The sequence below is a fragment of the Oncorhynchus keta genome, chromosome 25 (genome assembly GCF_023373465.1).
Source record: "Oncorhynchus keta strain PuntledgeMale-10-30-2019 chromosome 25, Oket_V2, whole genome shotgun sequence".
Lineage (NCBI taxonomy): Eukaryota > Metazoa > Chordata > Actinopteri > Salmoniformes > Salmonidae > Oncorhynchus > Oncorhynchus keta.
This window is the reverse complement of record NC_068445.1, coordinates 27,708,178-27,730,407: the sequence shown is the minus strand read 5'-3', so window position 1 is coordinate 27,730,407 and position 22,230 is coordinate 27,708,178. Positions and strand designations below refer to the sequence as shown.

The window sequence follows — 22,230 nt, the reverse complement described above, 5'->3', positions numbered from 1 at the left end:
GTAAGTCTACCCAATGATGTACGGTGGGGTTGAAATTTTTGACACCCTTCAAAATAACCGTATAAAATAAACAATTAAAATACTAAATTATATTGTATGCTGGAAAAATTTAGGAAATTATATTATTTTATACTAATTCAGAGAAAGAGATCATTAAATAACAAGTAATACTTTTTTATTAAAAAAATACCTTTCAATATCTCACCCTGCGAGGATAATGGCACTGAACCTTTTTCTACAATGTTTTATGAGTTGGAGAACACATTGGGAGGGATCTTAGACCATTCCTACACACAGAATCCTTCCAGATCCTTGAAATCCTTTGTCTGCACTTATGGACTACCCTCTTCAATTCAAACTACAGCTTTTCATGGGTTTCATGTCCGGAGACTGAGCTGGCCATTGTAAAATGTTGATTTTTGTGTCCAAATAAACATTTCTTTGTGGATTTTGATGTTTTATATTTTGTATTAAAATGTTTAAGTTCAAAGTATGCATTAAGGTGTCTGTAATAAAATGTTGTTTGCAAAACTAATGTACACAGGAATACATATTTTTTTTACAATGGTGGAGGAATACAAAAATGGCTGCATAGTGGCTTCAAAACAGCAGCCCCTGTCAGTCCTCTAGTGCTTATACTAGGGATGTATATAAACTCTAGATTGCAGATGCTATATATTGGCCAATGAGAGGCTTTGAAGTCACTGGACGACCATATTGATTCTCCTTAGAAGAAGCAGTCCTCCAAAGGAATAAATGGAATTCTACAGTATTTCAATTAAATGTTTCAAGCACACAATGACATGTATTTAAGTATTTTTGTCATAGTGGGGACAGTAACATTAGGTACTGTCTAGAAATTATACTTTAAGAAAAATGTTTTTCCATATTTTTGTATTTGTATGTTTTGCTCACATAATATAATGTAAAGGTAGCCTCAGTTTTATGATATAGATGCATAAATTAAACATTGTAGTGGGTAAAGAGCGTTGATGTGCGAGGCTCATCTTTTCTGTTTTTTTTTGTTGCCCTGGCTACTACGCTGTGAACAGCATGAATGGCACCCCGTCAGTCATCTAGTGTATATATAAATCATTGCTTTATACCAGGGGTTCTTAAACTTTTCAAGTTTGAAACCAAAATTAGAAGTGTAATGTCCTCCAGGGACCCAAATCGTCCTCCAATGACCCAAATGAAGAATAATATAGTATATATATATATAGAATATCTACAGTTTAAGAAACCCTGAAACACATACATTTTGTCCTACCAAACTCTGGGCAAGGCATATTAATATTTCCATAGTTAGAAAAACTGTCTGACTAGCCCTTAGCAATATTTGTGAGCATTTGTTTTGTTTGACTCAGCCCCTTTTGGCGTTTTCTATCAGTCCTATAGAGTAAGGGCATTCTCAGAAAACTTTAATAAAACCTTACATAAAATACATCTTTCTCCCTCCTTATTAAACTGATATGCTTGTTCAGTAACATGTACAAATGTATTGATCAATAAATAGTTTGGTCCCTGTTTTCACTAGTGACAGGGACTAGATTTCAGTCCAATACTGCTCCTCCAAAACAGTTCTTTTCCACCCGTGTACTTTTTAATAGTTGTTTAAAACGTATAACTTATTGTGTTAGTCATTACTCTCATTTATACTTTTTTAAATTTGATATTTCACTGCAATGTTGAGGTAGCTCGCAAGTAAGTATTTAATTGCACCGCTTACCTGTGTATATGATGAATAACCTTTGATTTAATTAGATATCATTTGATTTGTTGTGCTCTGTAGTATCAGATAATACACTTCCCCTCTGTGCGGAAATTTGTTTTGCTTCAAGTTTCAAGATTGAATTGAACCAAACTGCCTTTTTCTGAGGCATTATGTTCTTTGAGACATTTTAAGAGACATCTATATTGTTGACAGTGTTCAGATTGAGACTACTTTAGGGCTAGAAAGTTGACATGAAATCGTCTCAACTATATCCCCTCTCGTTGTTTTGCTGACAATGTTCAAAGAAATCTTCACTGAGCAAAACATAATTCATTTTCACTAATTCATATTACAAGCAAAAACAGAATAAGGGTATCACCATGATTGATGTCTTTGCTTTGCTTTGCTTTGTTCTCTTTCTTTTCAAGTCTATCTTTGGTGTTTGGAGAGTACTTAGTGGCTCTTAGATTTTAGTTTTTCAGACATTTTCAAAACCCTATACGATCTAATCTAATGTTGAGATGAGTCCACTTCCTTCACAATTTGAGTCCACACATGCCATCTGAAAGAAAAGAAAATAAGATGGTGCCTATCTTTTCTATGCATTAAGTATGAGTTTAGATTGTAAATGTAATGTACATCTAAACGTAAAATATTATTCGGGATGCTGAAAGCACCTCCACGGTTTACATCCCCACTAATGATCCCAGGCCTGACAAACTCCCATTGGGCTGGTCTGCTCGTCAACCTGTAGCCCCTTTTTGTTCATCCCATTTCCATTCCCTATTCCTCCGCCTGCCCCAGTCCCCCCAACCTCAACATGGACCGTGTTGCTTCCCACCTTAGAATTTTTCTTCAACTCCAGCTCAAGATGGACAGAGTGCATCACATTACCGTCAGTATACACTTTGTTTCTAGCCCCAAATGGGAGAGGATTGGGGTTGCTTGTAGGCTCCCTCAGGCCGCCTCCACCCTCTCCACCATTACCCCCACCCCCTGCTCTGCCTTCCCGGTTTCCCCTCCCTGCTACCTCAACCCTATTTTCCGGGCGGCAGCAGGAGTTGGTCTGGTAGACTGCCTGGAAGCCCCTCTTGAAGTTCTCATTGAAGTATCCGTAGATGATGGGGTTGACAGAGGAGTTGGAGAAAGCCAGCCAGTGGGCGAAGGGGAAGATGTATCCAGTCAGGAGCTCCAGCTGCTCCTCGTCCAGCCCTGCGTAGTCTGTCAGCAGCATCAGAGTCCACAGGGGCAGCCAGGACAGCATGAACAGCAGGGCTACTACGATCAGCATCTTGATCACCTTGATCTTCTTCTGTGAGATCAGATGCCTGCCCCCCTCATGTCTGGCTCGAGGAGGAGGATGTGCTGCATCCTGAGGCTCTCTTCTTGACACCACGGAGGTGTAGAGCTTCACGCCGATGCGTCCGTACATGACAGTGATGAGAGCCAGGGGCACCAAGTAGATGTGGGCGAACAGCACTGTGGTGTAGACCTTCCGCATCTTCGGGTCGGCAAAGTTCTCGTAGCAGGAGTACAGGGGGTAAGTCTTGTTGTAGTCCTGGTTATACACCATGTAGTGATCTGCCACTTCCACCACGGTCAGGGCAGCTGCTGAGGGGCACATGATTACCACAGCCAGGACCCAGATCATTGCTATGGTCACCTTGGCAACTATTAGGGTGAGTTTGGGTTGAAAAGGGTACACAATGCAGCGGAACCTGTGGAGAGCGGAAATAGACAGAGGAAAAGGAAGAACACTTGCTGTTTGTTTTTTTGGGGCAAGGCAAATCAATTTCAAATCTGTGTGAACTTCCATATTTTATCAATAGTTCTGCAAACCTTTCTCTATCCTTCCTGTCTCTTCTATCTATCCAGCCATCCAATCAACAAGTTTAAACAAGTTAAAATAATGAAGCAAATAAACTGTAAAAGAGGTAGAGGAAGAGGCATTTGCAAACCTAAAAAAAACAGTAGGTCATTTATGGATCAAATCTACTATTCTCCATTCACTACCACCACCTCTCCTTCACACCACACGCCCCTGCCTCTCTGTAGATCTCCATCATACCAACCTGTCTACTGCAATGGCCACCAGGGTGAAGACTGAGGCAGCTACAGACATCCCCTGCACCAGACCACTCATTTTACACACAGAGTTGGTAAATGGCCAGCCTGTCAACAAAATAAATGACAATTATCAACATCATCATCTTGTAAAATAATTGTAAATAAAAAATATAGACTTTCCCAGCAAAATGTGTGTAACTTGAGTGTGTACAGTACTAGGCCATATACAGCACAGTGGTGAAAGCGTGTGTGTTGAGTGGTTAGATTCTGCACAAATGGGAGTATAGATTTGACCCTTCTTCATAGAAGATCTGTGTTCAGTGAAATTAATGACCTTAATGAATGATCTGGCCTACAACCTGGCCTAAACGTCAATAGAGTATAGTATTAAAATACTCCCATTTAATTTTCACCGTTATTCTTTTCTTTAACCTTTATTTAACTAGGCAAGTCAGTTAAGAACAAATTCTTATTTACGATGATGGAACCCTACCCAAACCCTAACCTGGACGACTCTGGGCCAATTGTGTGCCGCCATATGGGACTCCCAATCACAGCCGGTTGTGATACAGCCTGGAATCTAACCAGGGTCTGTAGTGACACCTCTAGGACTGAGATACAGTGGCTTAGACCGCTGTGCCACTTGGGAGCCCAAGTTAGTGTGGCTGCAGGCCAGGGAAACATTCTGTTTTTAGTGTGCTTTGTATCATATTGTACAACAGCTAATGAAACCAACACTGTAAAAATGGGATTGTTTTTTTAATCAGTGTTATTTCCTCATAGTTGATGTTTAAAAATAAAATTCACACAGGCCCTTCTAATCAGCAGGCTTTGCATGGGTGGAGCTTTGGCTTCCCTGGTGACATCACCAGGCAGTATAGTCCGGCGGCTAATCGTCAAATTTTGGGAGAATTGTGGCTTTTGTGATAGAGGCATCACATTTTACACAGCTAGGAGTAGTCCTTATAAGTATTTTAAGCTATACTGCCATCGCATATGTTTTCATATTACCCCAGCTCCCTGGGGCCATATTAGACAAGAGTCACATGGCTATATCATCATAGATAATACAGTGCCTTAAGAAAGTATTAATAACACATTTTGCCTGAATTCAAAATTATTGAAAAAAATATTTCACCCATCTATACACAATACCACATAATTACAAAGTGAAAACATGTTTTTAGACATTTTTGAAAATATATTGAAAATGAAATACCGAAATATCTAATATACATAAATATTCACACCCCTGATGCCATACATATATGTTAAAATCACCTTTGGCAGTGATTACAGCTGTGATTCTTTCTGGGTATCTAAGAGCTTTGCCCACCTGGATTGGTTGTCAATCATTGCAAGACAACCATTTTCAAGTTTTGTCATTGATTTTCAAACTGATTTAAGTCAAAATTGTAACTCGGCCACGCAGGAACATTCACTGTCTACTTGGTAAGCAACTTCAGTGTAGATTTGGCCTTGTGTTTTAGGTTATTGTCCTGCTGATAGATAAATTAATCTCCCAGTGTCTGGTGGAAAGCAGACTGAACCAGGTTTTCCTATAGGAATTTGCGTGAGCTTAGTGCCTTTCCGTTTCTTTTTTATAGTGAAAAACTCCCCAGTCCTGAACAAATACAAGCTTACCCATAACATGATGCAGCCACCACTATGCTTGAAAAATGGAGGGGAAAACTCAGTAATGTGGTATTGTATTTGCCCCAAACACAACACTTTGTTTTCAGGACATAAAGTTAATTGCTTTGCCACATTTTTGGTAGTATTACTTTAGTGCTTTGTTGCAAACAGGATGCATGTTTTGGAATATATTTTTATTCTGTACAGGCTTCCTTCTTTTGACTCTGTCAATTAGGTTAGTATTGTGGGGTAACTACAATGTTGCTGATCCATCCTTAGACTGGTTTCCTTCCTTGGTTTCCTTCCTCTCCTGCAACTGGGTTAGGAAGGACTATATTTGTGGTGACTGGGTGTAGTGATACACCATATAAAGTGTCATTAATAATTCACCATGCTCAAAGGTATATCTTTTTTTTTACCCATCGACCAATATGTACCCTTCTTTGTGAGGCATTGGAAAACCTCTCTGTTCTTTATGGTTGAATCTGTGTTTGAAATTCACTGCACGACAAAAGGACCTTACAGATAATTAATTGTGTGTGGGGTACAGAGATGAGGTAGTCACTTTTATTGCACACAGAGTGAGTCCATGCAACTTGTTAAGCAAAATGTTTAATCCTGAACTTATTTAGACTTGCCATAACAAAGGGGTTGAATACTTAATGATTTAAGTAATTTCAGCTTTTTATTTTGTATTAATTTGTAAAAATGTGTAAAAAAACATAATTCCACCTTGACATTATGGGTTATTGTGTGTAGGCCATTGAGAGAATGTCCCAAATCATTCCATACATTGAAACTAGTTCAGTGGAGTTTACTCTTTCCATCGTTCTCCCTGTAGCAAGCCTCGCTCTTCTCCGCTGTGAGGAAATGGGTGTTTCAGAAATCTGTGAATCATGGAAAAATTCGATGTTTTACTGAAAGTGTACTGCCAAATTGGCTATTTTTATCAAAAGTATTATCGGTTTTGACACTCCTACTCATGCTCCCTCTCTCCGGCGCTCGATGTCACCGGTCTACTAACCACGGGCCCTGGCAACCATTATTACGCACACCTGCTCCCCATCATTACGCACACCTGGACTTCATCATCACCTTGATTGCCTTCCCTCTATTTAGTCCTCAGTAATAAGGCAGTATTGGTGTGTTTTCATGTTCAGTACGCATCCCCTGTTTTGTTCATTTGCCTTGCATCATTGTTATTAACCTCTCCTTCTGCACCTACTTCCTGAGTCTCTGCGTATACGTGACAACTTGAGTCAGGAAATGTGTACTTTTCCACCTATAACATTTGCAATTATTTTATAGCATTATTTTATGTGACCATCTGACAAGAGCAGAGATGTTGGGGGATCCCTTCTATGTAAAAGGACACTACATCCCCTTACTTTTTGGTGGGAGAAGGAACTGGTTTATGAGAAAAGAATAACAAGCTCCCCCCTCCTTGCTAGTATCACTGCTCTTTATTAAGCTTTACATACTGGCTTCAAGGCCTTCGTCAAAGCTTAATAAAGAGCAGTGTGCGGGTTTGTTCTTTTTTCTCATGTTATTCAACTGCAACCATGCACCTGCAACAAAGATAGCTCAGATGTCCGAGTGCCTTTAGAACGAACTGGTTCAAAAGTTTAGAGAGTTATCAAAGGTAAAGTTTGTTCTGAAACGTGGAAATCTTAAGAGCTGGTGTTCGGTCCCTGGTTGCAATTTATATATGCAATCTAGGGAAGAAGGCACAAAATGTCACAGATGCAGAACATTGTTCATAGCAATTAGAAACAAATACGATGTAAATATTACGCTGCTACAGTATTATGTTGCAAGGTGTCTGTAGTAAGTACTTGAATGCCGACGACTATGAAATAGATGTAAAATGATGGGGACAGATCCCTGAAGAATACTCAAAGATACAGCTGTTCCTTCTGTGTTACACCATTTACATTTACATTTTACATTTAAGTCATTTAGCAGACGCTCTTATCCAGAGCGACTTACAAATTGGTGCATTCACCTTATGACATCCAGTGGAACAGCCACTTTACAATAGTGCATCTAAATCTTTTAGAGGGGGGTGAGAAGGATTACTTATCCTATCCTAGGTATTCCTTAAAGAGGTGGGGTTTCAGGTGTCTCCGGAAGGTGGTGATTGACTCCACTGTCCTGGCGTCGTGTCGGGAGTTTGTTCCACCATTGGGGGGCCAGAGCAGCGAACAGTTTTGACTGGGCTGAGCGGGAACTGTACTTCCTCAGTGGTAGGGAGGCGAGCAGGCCAGAGGTGGATGAACGCAGTGCCCTTGTTTGGGTGTAGGGCCTGATCAGAGCCTGGAGGTACTGAGGTGCCGTTCCCCTCACAGCTCCGTAGGCAAGCACCATGGTCTTGTAGCGGATGCGAGCTTCAACTGGAAGCCAGTGGAGAGAGCGGAGGAGCGGGGTGACGTGAGAGAACTTGGGAAGGTTGAACACCAGACGGGCTGCGGCGTTCTGGATGAGTTGTAGGGGTTTAATGGCACAGGCAGGGAGCCCAGCCAACAGCGAGTTGCAGTAATCCAGACGGGAGATGACAAGTGCCTGGATTAGGACCTGCGCCGCTTCCTGTGTGAGGCAGGGTCGTACTCTGCGGATGTTGTAGAGCATGAACCTACAGGAACGGGCCACCGCCTTGATGTTAGTTGAGAACGACAGGGTGTTGTCCAGGATCACGCCAAGGTTCTTAGCGCTCTGGGAGGAGGACACAATGGAGTTGTCAACCGTGATGGCGAGATCATGGAATGGGCAGTCCTTCCCCGGGAGGAAGAGCAGCTCCGTCTTGCCGAGTTCAGCTTGAGGTGGTGATCCGTCATCCACACTGATATGTCTGCCAGACATGCAGAGATGCGATTCGCCACCTGGTCATCAGAAGGGGGAAAGGAGAAGATTAATTGTGTGTCGTCTGCATAGCAATGATAGGAGAGACCATGTGAGGTTATGACAGAGCCAAGTGACTTGGTGTATAGCGAGAATAGGAGAGGGCCTAGAACAGAGCCCTGGGGACACCAGTGGTGAGAGCGCGTGGTGAGGAGACAGATTCTCGCCACGCCACCTGGTAGGAGCGACCTGTCAGGTAGGACGCAATCCAAGCGTGGGTCGCGCCAGAGATGCCCAACTCGGAGAGGGTGGAGAGGAGGATCTGATGGTTCACAGTATCGAAGGCAGCCGATAGGTCTAGAAGGATGAGAGCAGAGGAGAGAGAGTTAGCTTTAGCAGTGCTGAGCGCCTCCGTGATGCAGAGAAGAGCAGTCTCAGTTGAATGACTAGTCTTGAAACCTGACTGATTTGGATCAAGAAGGTCATTCTGAGAGAGATAGCGGTAGAGCTGGCCAAGGACGGCACGTTCAAGAGTTTTGGAGAGAAAAGAAAGAAGGGATACTGGTCTGTAGTTGTTGACATCGGAGGGATCGAGTGTAGGTTTTTGAGAAGGGGTGCAACTCTCGCTCTCTTGAAGACGGAAGGGACGTAGCCAGCGGTCAGGGATGAGTTGATGAGCGAGGTGAGGTAAGGGAGAAGGTCTCCGGAAATGGTCTGGAGAAGAGAGGAGGGGATAGGGTCAAGCGGGCAGGTTGTTGGGCGGCCGGCCGTCACAAGACGCGAGATTTCATCTGGAGAGAGAGGGGAGAAAGAGGTCAGAGCACAGGGTAGGGCAGTGTGAGCAGAACCAGCGGTGTCGTTTGACTTAGCAAACGAGGATCGGATGTCGTCGACCTTCTTTTCAAAATGGTTGACGAAGTCATCTGCAGAGAGGGAGGAGGGGGGTGAGGGGGAGGAGGATTCAGGAGGGAGGAGAAGGTGGCAAAGAGCTTCCTAGGGTTAGAGGCAGATGCTTGGAATTTAGAGTGGTAGAAAGTGGCTTTAGCAGCAGAGACAGAGGAGGAAAATGTAGAGAGGAGGGAGTGAAAGGATGCCAGGTCCGCAGGGAGGCGAGTTTTCCTCCATTTCCGCTCGGCTGCCCGGAGCCCTGTTCTGTGAGCTCGCAATGAGTCGTGGACCCAGAGCTAGTACCTTGGCAGTAAACTGCTCTAATTCTTTCATGTTTGAGGGATGCCCTCCACAAACTACTGTTTCTAGATCTCACCATAGGTTATAGATGTGATTCAGATCTGGACTCTTCGCTGGCCACTCTCAGTCCAGCATTTCTTCTTGAACTATTCCAGGGTGCTTTTGTGTGTTTGGGGTTGTTGTCCTGCTGGAAGGTCAACAACCATGGACTGGATCTGGTGCAGGGCCAAAATACAGAGCCGTGTTTGAGAAGAAAAAGCAGCAAAGTGATCGTGTGGAGGTTCAGTTGCGGCCAAATATATTGGCACCCTTACACTTTTCTTAAATAATTCCCTATTTATTCTAAAATAAGTTGAAATTTAAAATATATGTTGGTCTTCACACCTTGGTATTGGATTTCCAACATGACAGAACCAATTTTATTTTTGTAAATTTAAGTTAAATAAAGACAAAGGGCATGGTCAAATGATTGGCAACCCAGAGCTAGTACCTGGTTGCACAGCTATTAGCTAAGATAACTACAGACAAATGCTGCTTGTAGCCATTGATGAGCTTGCTGCATATTTCTACTGGCAATTTGGCAGTAAACTGCTCTAATTCTTTCATGTTTGAGGGATGCCCTCCACAAACTACTGTTTCTAGATCTCACCATAGGTTATAGATGTGATTCAGATCTGGACTCTTCGCTGGCCACTCTCAGTCCAGCATTTCTTCTTGAACTATTCCAGGGTGCTTTTGTGTGTTTGGGGTTGTTGTCCTGCTGGAAGGTCAACAACCTTCAACAGATACAGTTTTTGGACACTGGGTTGAACATTGCACTTCAAAACACCTTGGTAATCTGCTGATGGATGTCATGATGTCTTCCATACTTTAAAGGCCCACAGTACCAGAGGCAGCAAAGCAACCCTACAGCATTATTATTATTTTAGGGGCTCCCGAGTGGCACAGTGGTCTAAGGCACTGTATCTCAGGGCGAGAGGCGTCACTACAGAGCCTGGTTTGATTCCAGGCTGTATCACAACTGGACGTGATTGGGAGTCCCATAGGGCGTCACACAATTGGCCCAATTTTTCCCCAGCTGTCTCACTTCACAACAGGGAGAGGGAGAGAGCAAACTTCAACTAGTTTCAATGTATGAAATCACTTGGGACATTCTTGATTTTAGGTAAACTTCTCCTTAAAAGGTGATGGGGAGAACACAAGAAAATGGCTCAAATATGCCATATACAGGTAAATGCCAGAATAATGGAAACACAAGTAAATAAGGGATACATAGTATATTGAAAGCAAGTACTTCCACAAAGGTATGATTGAGTTCATTAAGAAATTAACATCCCATAATGCTTAGGGTCATGTATAAAAATGCCAATTTGCCCATTATTCTGTGTAACAGGCTATAAGACAAGATCTAATTGACTTTGAAAGAGGGGTCTCAAAGAACCATAGGGGGTTTAAAGTGTGTGTGTGTGTGTCTCAGTCACCAGATCTCAACCCAAATGAACACTTATTGGATATTCAGGAGCGGCGCCTGAGACAGCTTTTTCTATGACCATCAACAAAACACCACATTTTTTTGTGGAAGAATGGTGTCGCATCCTTCCAATAGAGTTACAGACACACGTAGAATTTATGCCAAGGCACATTGAAGCTGTTCTGGCTTATGGTGGCCCAATAACCTATTCAGACACTTTCGGTTGGAGCTTCCTTTATTTTGGCAGTTACATGTATATGTTTCCTTTTTAATAAGTGGCAAAAAAAGTGCCCAGAAATCTATCCACATTTCTGATTATCGAATATACACTGAACAAAAATATAAATGCAACATGCAATGTTTTTTTATTTTACTGAGTTGCAGTTTATATAAGGAAATCAGTCAATTAAAATAAATTCATTAGTCTATGAATTTCACGTGACTGGGAATACCGATATGCATCTGTTGGTCACAGATACACTACATGGCCAAAAAGTATGTGGACACATGCTCATCAAATATCTCATTCCAAAATCAAGTGCATTAATATGGAGTTGGTCCCCCCATTGCAGCTATAACAGCCTCCACTCATCTGGGAAGGCTTTCCATAGATAATGAAAAATTGCTGCGAGGACTTGCTTCCATTCAGCCACAAGAGCATTAGTGAGGTCGGGCACGGATGTTGGGCGATAAGGCCTGGTTCGCAGTAGGCATTCCAATTCATGCCAAAAGTGTTATATGGGGTTGAGGTCAGGGCTCTGTGCAGGCTAGTCAAGTTCTTCCACACCGATCTCGACAAACCATTTCTATATGGACCTCACTTTGTGCACGGGGGCATTGTCATGCTGAAACAGGAAAGGGTCTTCCCCAAACTGTTGCCACAAAGTTGGAAGCACAGAATCGTAGACTGTCATTGTATGCTGTATGAACCATGAAAAACAGCCCCAGAACATTATTCCTCCTCAACCAAACTTTAAAGTTGACAATATGAATTAGGGCAGGTAGCTTTCTCCTGGCATCAGCCAAACTAAGATTTGTCTGTCGGACTGCCAGATGGTGAAGCATGATTCATCACTACAGAAAATGCGTTCCCACTGCTCCAGAGTCCAATAGCAGTGAGCTTTACACCACTCCAGCCGACGCTTGGCATTGTGCAGGGTGATCTTAGGCTTGGTTGCAGCTGATTGGCCATGGAAACCCATTTCATGAAGCTCCCGACGAACAGTCCTGTGCTGACGTTGCTTCCAGAGGCAGTTTGGAACTCGGTAGGGAGTGTTGCAACCTAGGACAGACCATTTTTACGCACTACACGCTTCAGCACTCGGCGGTCTCGTTCTGTGAGTTTACACTTCACAATAACAGCACTTACAGTTGACTGGGGCAGCTCTCCCAGGGCAGAAATTTGATGAACTGACTTGTTGAACAGGTGGCATCCTATGACGGTGCCACATTGAAAGTCACTGAGCTCTTCAGTACAGGCCATTCTACTGCCAGTGTTGGTTTACAGAGTTTGCATGGCTGTGTACAAAATGTTATACACCTGTCAGCAACGAACATGGCTGAAATAGCCAAATCCACTAATTTGAAGTGGTATCCACATACTTTTGGCCATTAAAAGTAGTTTATCATTGTAATCAGCATACTTCTGGGGAACATATATCAGTTTTTAGAGTGTTTACTATACATGTAAAATATTGTAACTAGGCATGAGGACATTACAAAAAAACTAATTTGGGTCACTATATCAGGTGTGTTTCCTAATCGATTCCACGATTGATTAATGATGTTTGTCCCCCATGACACACTGTAGATGCAGAAGCATATTTCACTTTCTCAAAATACCAGAATTAATCTAAGATAACACAAGAAATCTGTAATACATTTTTACATTGGATGTTTTAGTTGCGCAATTGTATATCTAACTAAGCTGTTTGGTGCAGTATTTCTCAAGTTCAAAAATGCGCAAAATGTTGTCTTATGTAAACCAAGTCAGAGCTGATGGGAAGGTCTGTCTCACTGTCTATGTTATTGGATAGAGAGCAATCACTGCAGTTTTTCACCCCATGTTAGTGGCCAAATGGACATTTTCAAATCAAAACCCAACCTTAATTTGCCCGTTGTGACACACGGACGTTGCAAACTCTGTTTTAGACAAGACTGACTTCATGACCAATATTATCTTATTATACTTTGTACACAATTTTGAAACTAGAATAGGGATTTGTTTCAAAGGGGTTGTTGCTTTTTAAAGGCAGACCAATATACCGCATATGTGTGTTCTCCACATCACCCCACACATTTTAAGCTATCATTGGGCTTTATTTACCTTTTATTTATGGAGATATGGACATGTGCCTACTGTCCAATATGGACCCATGGAGCTGGTTGGTGGCCATATTGGAAATAGTTGCCAGGGGGGTAATGGACAAAATCTGTGATGGCACTATAGCCCAACATAATTATTTAGACATGCCCTAGCGGTGTGTAAAATGGCATGCCTCTTATTACAAACTTGTCCCCTACAATCAGACCACTCCCAGACAGTCCAAGCAAAATTTTTGAGTGGCCTAGTTACAGTTTTCACTTAAATCGGCTTGAAAATCTATGGCAATACTTGAAAATGTCTGTTGAGCAATGATCAACAACCAAACAGACAGAGCTTGCAGACTTTTAAATAAAATAATGTGCAAAAAATGGTCAAAGTCGTAGACTGTTAGGGTATAGACTGTTAGGGTCACTTGAAGTCACAATGAATATAGGAATACACACACTCCGTCTCTGAAGCGTAGTAGATGAGTGTGTGGTGACGGCAGTGGGGATAAGTGACAGGGCTTAAGACACCCATTAGCTAATGGATCTCTGAGAGAAGAGAAACTTCCTCTCTCTCTCTCCTCCCTGCCACACATCACACCCCCCACTACACTTAAACCCACCGGTCTCATCCCGTCCCTCCCCTCCTCCCTCCCGTCCCCCCCTCCGTCTATCAGGCTGTCAGGGGTTGAAATGGGTGGGGGGTGGGATCCTGCCCTCCTCCTAATGCAGGCATGTGATTGATAGATGACTAAGTGAAGATATAATTTAGCAATCAGGGCTGCTGGGCTATTTATCCTGGCTGACAAGGGGGTCGTTAAGCATAGAGCATGCTTGACCTGTGGCTGTGAGGAGGCTGTCGCAGGGTATTGAGAGGGAGGAGGTCTAAATATAATACACTTATAGCTGCCATTCAAACAATACACACTCCGCACCAGACAAGGTGCACTGATGGGCCTAGGATCACTATTCTAACCATGCTTTCAGTTTGTACGACATTTGTCTCAATTCTTCTCTCGTCCCCTCTTTTTTTCTATTCCTCCTCTTTCTCAATAGTGTGGGACTATGGTTACGCGCAATGCTGTCGGGGGTACGCCAAATAAAAATGTGATTCACATTTTCAAAACTGGAAAATATAAATGTACCGTTTTGAAATGTGATTCACATTTTCAAAAAAGTACATTTATATTTTCCAACAGGGCTATACATTTGGGTGACAGTTTTTTCTCGCCTGAGTAACCTTCTTTCCCTGCCAAAAATAAAATGAAACCATCTAGTGTTCAGCAAAATAACACCACAATGTCAAATACAGGTAGCTTAGTCAAATAATTAACATCCAATCTCGCGGGAAACCTTCACTCTTGCGCAGACATTTAGAAATGAAACATAACCATTTGAAAAATAAGCCACAAGAGTTTTTGAGTGAGAATAAAGATGACGTTCGAGTAGTAAGACGTGTATAAAAGCACAGGATACCATTAATAAGAAGGGGCTAGAAGCATCTTATATGGTGAGCTACCGAGTGGCTAGGACAGGCAAGTCCCATACTATTGTGGAGGACTTCATTCTTCCTGCTACCGTGGATATGACTGGGACAATACCGGCGGAAAAGGGACAGAAAACTATACAGACAATATCTTCATCAAACAACACTGTTTCACAATGCATCTGTGACATGGGCAGGAGATGTTTTGAAACAATATATATATATAGCGAAGCACCTGAATGAGCTGGGTGTGCAATTACGCAGGTACTTTCCTGAAACGGACGACACAAGAGGGCCTCATCGAAATTGCAAGAATCGATTCTGTGAAAATGTAATTTAATCAGAAGCCACTGCCAGATTTCTGGATAGGACTGCGCTCAGTTGCCTTGGCAAATTGCGCTGTTAAGACACTGATGCCCTTTGCAACCACGTACCTACAGTTGAAGTCGGAAGTTTACATACACCTTAGCCAAATACATTTAAACTCCGTTTTACACAATTCCTTACATTTAATCCTCGTAAAAATTCCCTGTGTTAGGTCAGTTAGGATCACCACTTTATGGATAAGAGCGTCTGCTAAATGACTTAAATGTAAATGTAAATGTATTATAAGAATGTGAAATGTCAGAATAATAGTAGAGAAATGTAATTATTTCAGCTTTTAATTCCTTCATCACATTCCCAGTGAGTCATAAGTTTACATACACTCAATTAGTGTTTGGTAGCATTGCCTTTAAATTGCTTAACTTGGGTCAAACATTTCAGGTAGCCTTCCACAAGCTTCCCACAATAAGTTGGGGGAATTTTGGCCCATTCCTCCTGACAGAGCTGGTGTAACGGAGTTGGGTTTGTAGGCCTCCTTGCTCGCACACAGTTTTTCAGTTCTGCCCACAAATTTTCTATAGGATTGAGGTCAGGGCTTTGTGATGGCCACTCCAATACCTTGACTTTGTTGTCCTTAAGGTCATTGTCAATTTAGAAGACCCATTTGCGACCAAGCATTAACTGTCTGACTGATGTCTTGAGATTTTACTTCAATATATCCACATAATTTTCCTACCTCATGGTGCCATATATTTTGTGAACTGTACCAATCCCTCCTGCAGCAAAGCACCCCCACAACATGATGTTGCCACCTCCATGCCCCATGGTTGGGATGGTGTTCTTCGGCTTGCAAGCCTTCCCCTTTTTCCTCCAAACATAACGATGGTTTATTATGGACAAATAGTTATATTTTTGTTTCATCAGACCAGAAGATATTTCTCCAAAAAGTACAATCTTTGTCCGTGTGCAGTTGCAAACCGTAGTCTGGCTTTTTTTAATGGGGGTTTTGGAGCAGTGGCTTCTTCCTTGTTGAGCTGCCTTTCAGGTTATGTCGATATAGGACTCGTTTTAATGTGGATATAGATACTTTTGTACCTGTTTCCTCCAGCATCTTCACAAGGTTCTTTGCTGTTGTTCTGGGATTGATTTGCACGTTTCACACCAAAGTACGTGAATTTCTAGGAGACAGAACACATCTCCTTCCTGAGCGGTATGACGGATGCGTAGTCCCATGGTGTTTATACTTGCATACAATTGTTTGTACAGACGAAATTGGTACCTTCAGGAATTTGGAAATTGCTCCCAAGGATGAACCAGACTTGTGGAGGTCTACAATTTTTTTTCTGAGGTCTTGGCTGATTTCTTTTGATTTTCCCATGATGTCAAGCAAAGAGGCACTGTTTGAAGGTAGGCCTTGAAATACATCCACAGGTATACCTCCAATTGACTCAAATTTTGTCAATTAGCCTATCAGAAGCTTCTAAAGCCATTACATCATTTTCTGGACTTTTCCAAGCTGTTTAAAGGCACAGTCAACTTAGTGTATGTAAACTTCTGACCCACTGGAATTGTGATACAGTGAGTTATACGTGACATAATCTGTAAACAATTGATGGAAAAATTCATGCACAAAGTAGATGTCCTAACCGATTTGCCAAAACTATAGTTTGTTAAGAAATTTGTGGAGTAGTTGAAAAACAAGTTTTAATGACTCCAACCTAAATTATATGTAAACTTCCGACTTCAACTGTATGTGAGAGTGGATTCTCGGGCCTCACTAGCATGAAAACTAAATACAGGCACAGATTGTGTGTGGAAAATGATTTAAGACAGATTCTCTCCAATTTAACAGTTACGTGCATGCTTTCAAGCACACCCTTCTCATTAACCTGTGGTGAGTTATTCACAATTTTTGATGAACATATAAGGTTTTATATGTAAGATGGCTAAATAAAGAGCAAAATGATTGATTATATTATTATTTGTACCCTGGTCCTATAAGAGCTCTTTGTCGCTTACCACAAGCCGGGTTGTGGCAAAAACTAACACTCATTCTTATGTTTAATAAATGTATCATATAGTGTGTGCGTGGCAGGCTTACAATGATGGCAAAAACAACATTTGAGAGTGCGCTGACCCTGGTGCTAGTAGTGATGCCTCTAGCACTGAGATGCAGTGCTTCTGACCGCTGCGCCACTTAGTTACCTGTCCTCTGTTTAGAATATAACAAATAAACATGTACAAACATTTTAAATGTATAATGTATTTGATTCATACATATTTATTTCAGGGCGAATTGGAGGAGAAAAAACTTGTAGTTCTGTTCAGGACTACACAACAAGTCACCGGATGACTGGAGAACAACATTAGAAGATGTGTGGGGACACCTTTTTGACAATCAAGGCCTTAGAAGCGTTCTGAGAAAAGGCCCAACCCCTTTCCAAGGTTGCCCGGTTCAGATAGATACACATCGAACAACACGGGAAACAAAAGGCATTTTTCACGTGAATACATTCATGATTTTACTCCATGCAAGTGGTGGTTCGTGTGTAAAGTGGTCCTTCTGTAGCTCAGTTGGTAGAGCATGGCACTTGTAACGCCAGGGTAGTGGGTTCGATTCCCGGGACCACCCATACGTAGAATGTATGCACACATGACTGTAAGTCGCTTTGGATAAAAGCGTCTGCTAAATGGCATATATTATATTATTATTATTATAAGTGAGACTAGTTTCTAAATGTAGCAACGTTAAGTGTCTCTGTCCCTCTCTTCCTTTCTCTCCATGTCTTTTGTAACAAGCAGCCATATTGTTGTCAGTCCACTAGGGACCTGTTTCTTATGTATTACGTGTGTATGTCTATCCTGTGTTACTATTTAGTTAGCTAGTAAATAATTCATTAAACCAAGTTGTGTAGTACTGAATCATCAGTAAGGCTCAGGTTTTTGCAGATGCAAGGATACAACTGTTCATAAGGATGATATTATATGAGGTTATGGTTAATAAGTTGACTGTTTATGGATGTGATAGTTGTTTTATTTGTTTTTAACTTGGCATGTCAGTTAAAAACTTCTTTGGAATATGGGGCAGAATGTTCACTTTTGGATGAATAGCGTGCCCAGAGTGAACTGCCTCCTACTCAGTCCCAGATGCTAATATATGTATATTATTATTAGTATTGGATAGAAAACACTCTGAAGTTTCTAAAACTGTTTGAATGATGTCTGTGACATCATTCAACAGAACTCATATGGCTGGCAAAAATCCAAACAGGAAGTGGGAAATCTGAGGTTTGTGGTTTTTGAACTCAGCCCCTATCGAATTCACAGTGGGATATGGGTTATTTTCCACTAGATGTCACCCGTCTTTCGAACGTTGTTTCAGGCTTCTACAGTGAAGGGGGGCCTTATGCGAGCTGTTTGACTAAGGGGTCTGCCAGCAGCCTCATTCTCAGTCACGCGCATTTCACATGACAGGTAGCTCTCTTTCCATTGCTTTTCTCCAGACAATGGAATTCTCCGGTTGGAACAGTATTGAACATTTATGATAAAAACATCCTGTAGATTGATTCTATACTTAGTTTAACAAGTTTCTTTGACCTGTAATATAACTTTTTGAACTTTTCGTCCGGCTGGACCTTAAAGCGATTTTGGATTTGTTTACCAAACGCCCTAACAAAGAAGCTATTTGGACATAAATGGACGTAAATAGACATTATCAAACAAAACAAACATTTATTGTGGAACTGCGATTCCTGAGAGTGCATTCTGATGAAGATCATCAAAGGTAAGTGAATATTTATAATGCTATTTATGACTAATGTTGACTGCGCAACATGGTGGATATTTCTTTTGGCTGGTTTGGGCTCTGAGCGCCGTTACAATGACAGCCTAGGAACAGGGGCAGAACGAGGATTTGATCTAACAACCTTTCGGTTACTGGCCCAATGCTCTAACCACTAGGCTACCTGCCGCCCCATTGGTAAAGACCTTTAGAGTTTAATTCGGGAGAAGGTTCTAGAACTGCTCTAGTGGTGCCCCAAATCCTAATGAGTTAATTGTTACATGATTAATTCAATTGGGTAACAATTCAACATAGTTAGTTAATTAGATAAATAACAGTCATCAGATTGATGAAAGTAAATTCATGACAAACATGTCAAAATACTGCACCAGTTTTTAAAGGCACCAACTTTGTGGAACGACCCTGGTACATCCATTTTTGGACTTATAAATGAATGATGTACGCATTGATTCTTGAAGAATATAACTTATAAATGTCTCATTAGCTTAGTTCAACTGCCGTACCACATCAGAAACCAAAATAAAAGCTTGTTTTCATTCAAAGTACATGTTCACATACACTAACCTCAAAACATGGTCACACCTGAAATTCTGATGAATCTCTGTTGCCTCTACACTAAATGTCTAAATTGATAATTGTACATTGGCCTATGTCTAATATGATCAGTGTACAGTAGGGTAACGTGGGGTAAATCCCCCATTTTAATTGTCCAACATTTTCCCTGGCTGATTCATAATGATGTGGCATCAACTATGCATGGACGTTTTAATATGAGGATTAATTAATTAATCATATTATCTAATTCACTTTCTAGCAATGTCATGTTAATTATATGCACAGGCAGGATTTGAATTGGCATTCACATTGGTCTTGGGTTGACAAAAAGATAGTGGACAAGTATAACATTTTTAATGCTTATGGGCATCCATTGGTCCCTCCAAAATCTAAACCCAGTCTATGAACAATAACATATTAATAGTCGCCTGATATACATTGTTCATCTAAATTGTTTGTTTATGTGCTTTCTTTTTGATGAGTCATTCAATTCACAAATTACTTTAATATCTACATACCAGACCTGAGTGGAAATGGATCTGACTCAATCTTTAGGTCTGATATTGATGTGTCACGGATATTACACTATTCATGGATTGTTTCTAGAGTGGAATTAAAAGTTTGTAGTTAAATTCACATTGATCAACACATTCAACTTGATATGGAGTTCAATGAATGGGATGTAATCAGTGGTGTGAAGTAAAAATACAACTTAAGTAGTTTTCGGGGTATCAGTACTTTTCTTTACAATTTATATTTTTGACCACTGTAACTTTCACTTCACTACATTCCTAAAGAAAAGAATGTACTTTTTACTCCATACATTTTCCCTGACAAAGGACTCGTTAAATTTTGAATGCTGAACAGGACAGGAAAATTGTCAAATTCACACATTTATCAAGAGAACATCCCTGGCCATCCTACTGCCTCTGATCTGGCGGACTCACAAAACACACATGCTTTGTTTGTAAATGATGTCTGAGTGTTGGAGTGTGCCTCTGGCTATCTGTAAATGATGTCTGAGTGTTGGAGTGTGCCTCTGGCTATCTGTAAATGACGTCTGAGTGTTGGAGTGTGCCTCTGGCTATCTGTAAATGATGTCTGAGTGTTGGAGTGTGCCCCTGGCTATCTGTAAAGGATGTCTGAGTGTTGGAGTGTGCCTCTGGCTATCTGTAAATGATGTCTGAGTGTTGGAGTGTGCCTCTGGCTATCTGTAAAGGATGTCTGAGTGTTGGAGTGTGCCTCTGGCTATCTGTAAATGATGTCTGAGTGTTGGAGTGTGCCTCTGGCTATCTGTAAATGATGTCTGAGTGTTGGAGTGTGACCCTGGCTATCTGTAAATGATGTCTGAGTGTTGGAGTGTGCCTCTGGCTATCTGTAAATGATGTCTGAGTGTTGGAGTGTGCCCCTGGCTATCCATTAAAATAACAAGAACATGGTGCCGTCTGCTTTGCTTAATATAAGGAATTTGAAATTATTTATACATTTACTTTTGATACTTAAGTATATTTAAACCAAATACTTTTATACAAGTAGTATTTTACTGGGTGACCTTCACTATTACTTGAGTCATTTTCTATTAAGGTATCTTTACTTTTACTCAAGTATGACAATTGGGTACTTTTTCCACCACTGGATGTAATAGAGTTGATGATGCTGAGTTGCATTATCCTGCTCAGTTGCATTCGCCAAACTCAGACAGAGTTGAGTTCACCAGCTTAGTTAAACCAAGTTGTTTTACCTACCTGTAATGAGGTTGTCCACAAGAGTAGTGGGGATGCAGAAGATGCCCACCAGCAGATCGCTGACTGCCAGGTTGAGGATGAAAAGGTTGGTGACGGTTCTCATGCGACGGTTCCCCAGCACAATCAGACACACCAGTACATTACCCACCATGCACAGCAGGAAGATGAACAGGTAGGCCAGGATGAAGCTAGCAGCCACAGGGAGGGAGTGCTGGTAGTAAGGGAAGTAGGTGATGTTGTTGGTGGTGGTGTAGTTGGAGTCGTTAATAGCTCTGTGATGGAGGAGGAGGTGATTGGAGGTGGTCAGGGCTGTCATGGTGTCTGAGGAGCCCTCCAGTTCAGTCAGTCCCTCCTCTTCACCACTGTTCCACACCTCCATCACTTCTTCCTTCTCCAGGATGAATAGGTCTGATAACACACCACACCTTGTAAAACAAACAAAAACATACAATCAGGAACTATTGTGAAATGATAATGTATTCATTCACTGTGTATCCATACAGTGTGTGACAGTGCTGGCCATACCCTGTGCACGTCAACAAGATGAAATAACTGGACTGATAAAAATGGTCAAAATCAAATAAATATTTATTAGGCTATAAAACAGATGGTTTTAAGGAAGTTAAAACACACCATGCTAAAAGCTTATTAAACACAACAAAAACTGTTGCTGCAGAGCATATATCATGTCTACATCTCCCTCCCACTGTTCAAATAGACAACCTTTCAAGACACAGACCAATTAACACGCTCAAAGGTCAACACACCTGAACACACTTAAATTGACAACAAACGACTGACGTTGAAGATGAAGTTGATGGTAAATGTTTAAATATATGGAATGATTTGAACAATGAAACCGTTTTGGGCCCAATTAACACACAAGTAACAGAATCGCACATTTAAAAGGAATAAATGAAGATGCAATAAAATTCATCTTCACACAGTGTATCTCCAGTGCTTTGAATCTTTCTGTAATTTGTGTAAGAATTGTTCATAGCCTACTTATACTAAACAAAAATATAAATGCAACATGTATTTAAAGTGTTGGTCCCATGTTTCATGAGCTGAAATAAAATATCCCAGAAATGTTCC

The 22,230-nt window shown here is 41.3% G+C and overlaps 1 protein-coding gene across 1 annotated transcript; it reads right to left on the bottom strand.

Annotated features, from left to right (window-relative positions):
- Window positions 1-602: 602 nt before the first annotated feature.
- On the bottom strand, window positions 603-21,554 carry LOC118357875 (neuropeptide FF receptor 1-like). The gene is made up of 3 exons (XM_035735187.2): window positions 21,136-21,554; window positions 3,787-3,886; window positions 603-3,432 (listed from the first exon to the last, which is right to left on the bottom strand). Exons 1-3 carry the CDS (start codon window positions 21,512-21,514, stop codon window positions 2,412-2,414), a joined length of 1,500 nt encoding a protein of 499 aa, XP_035591080.1. The 5' UTR covers window positions 21,515-21,554; the 3' UTR covers window positions 603-2,411.
- Window positions 21,555-22,230: the final 676 nt, after the last annotated feature.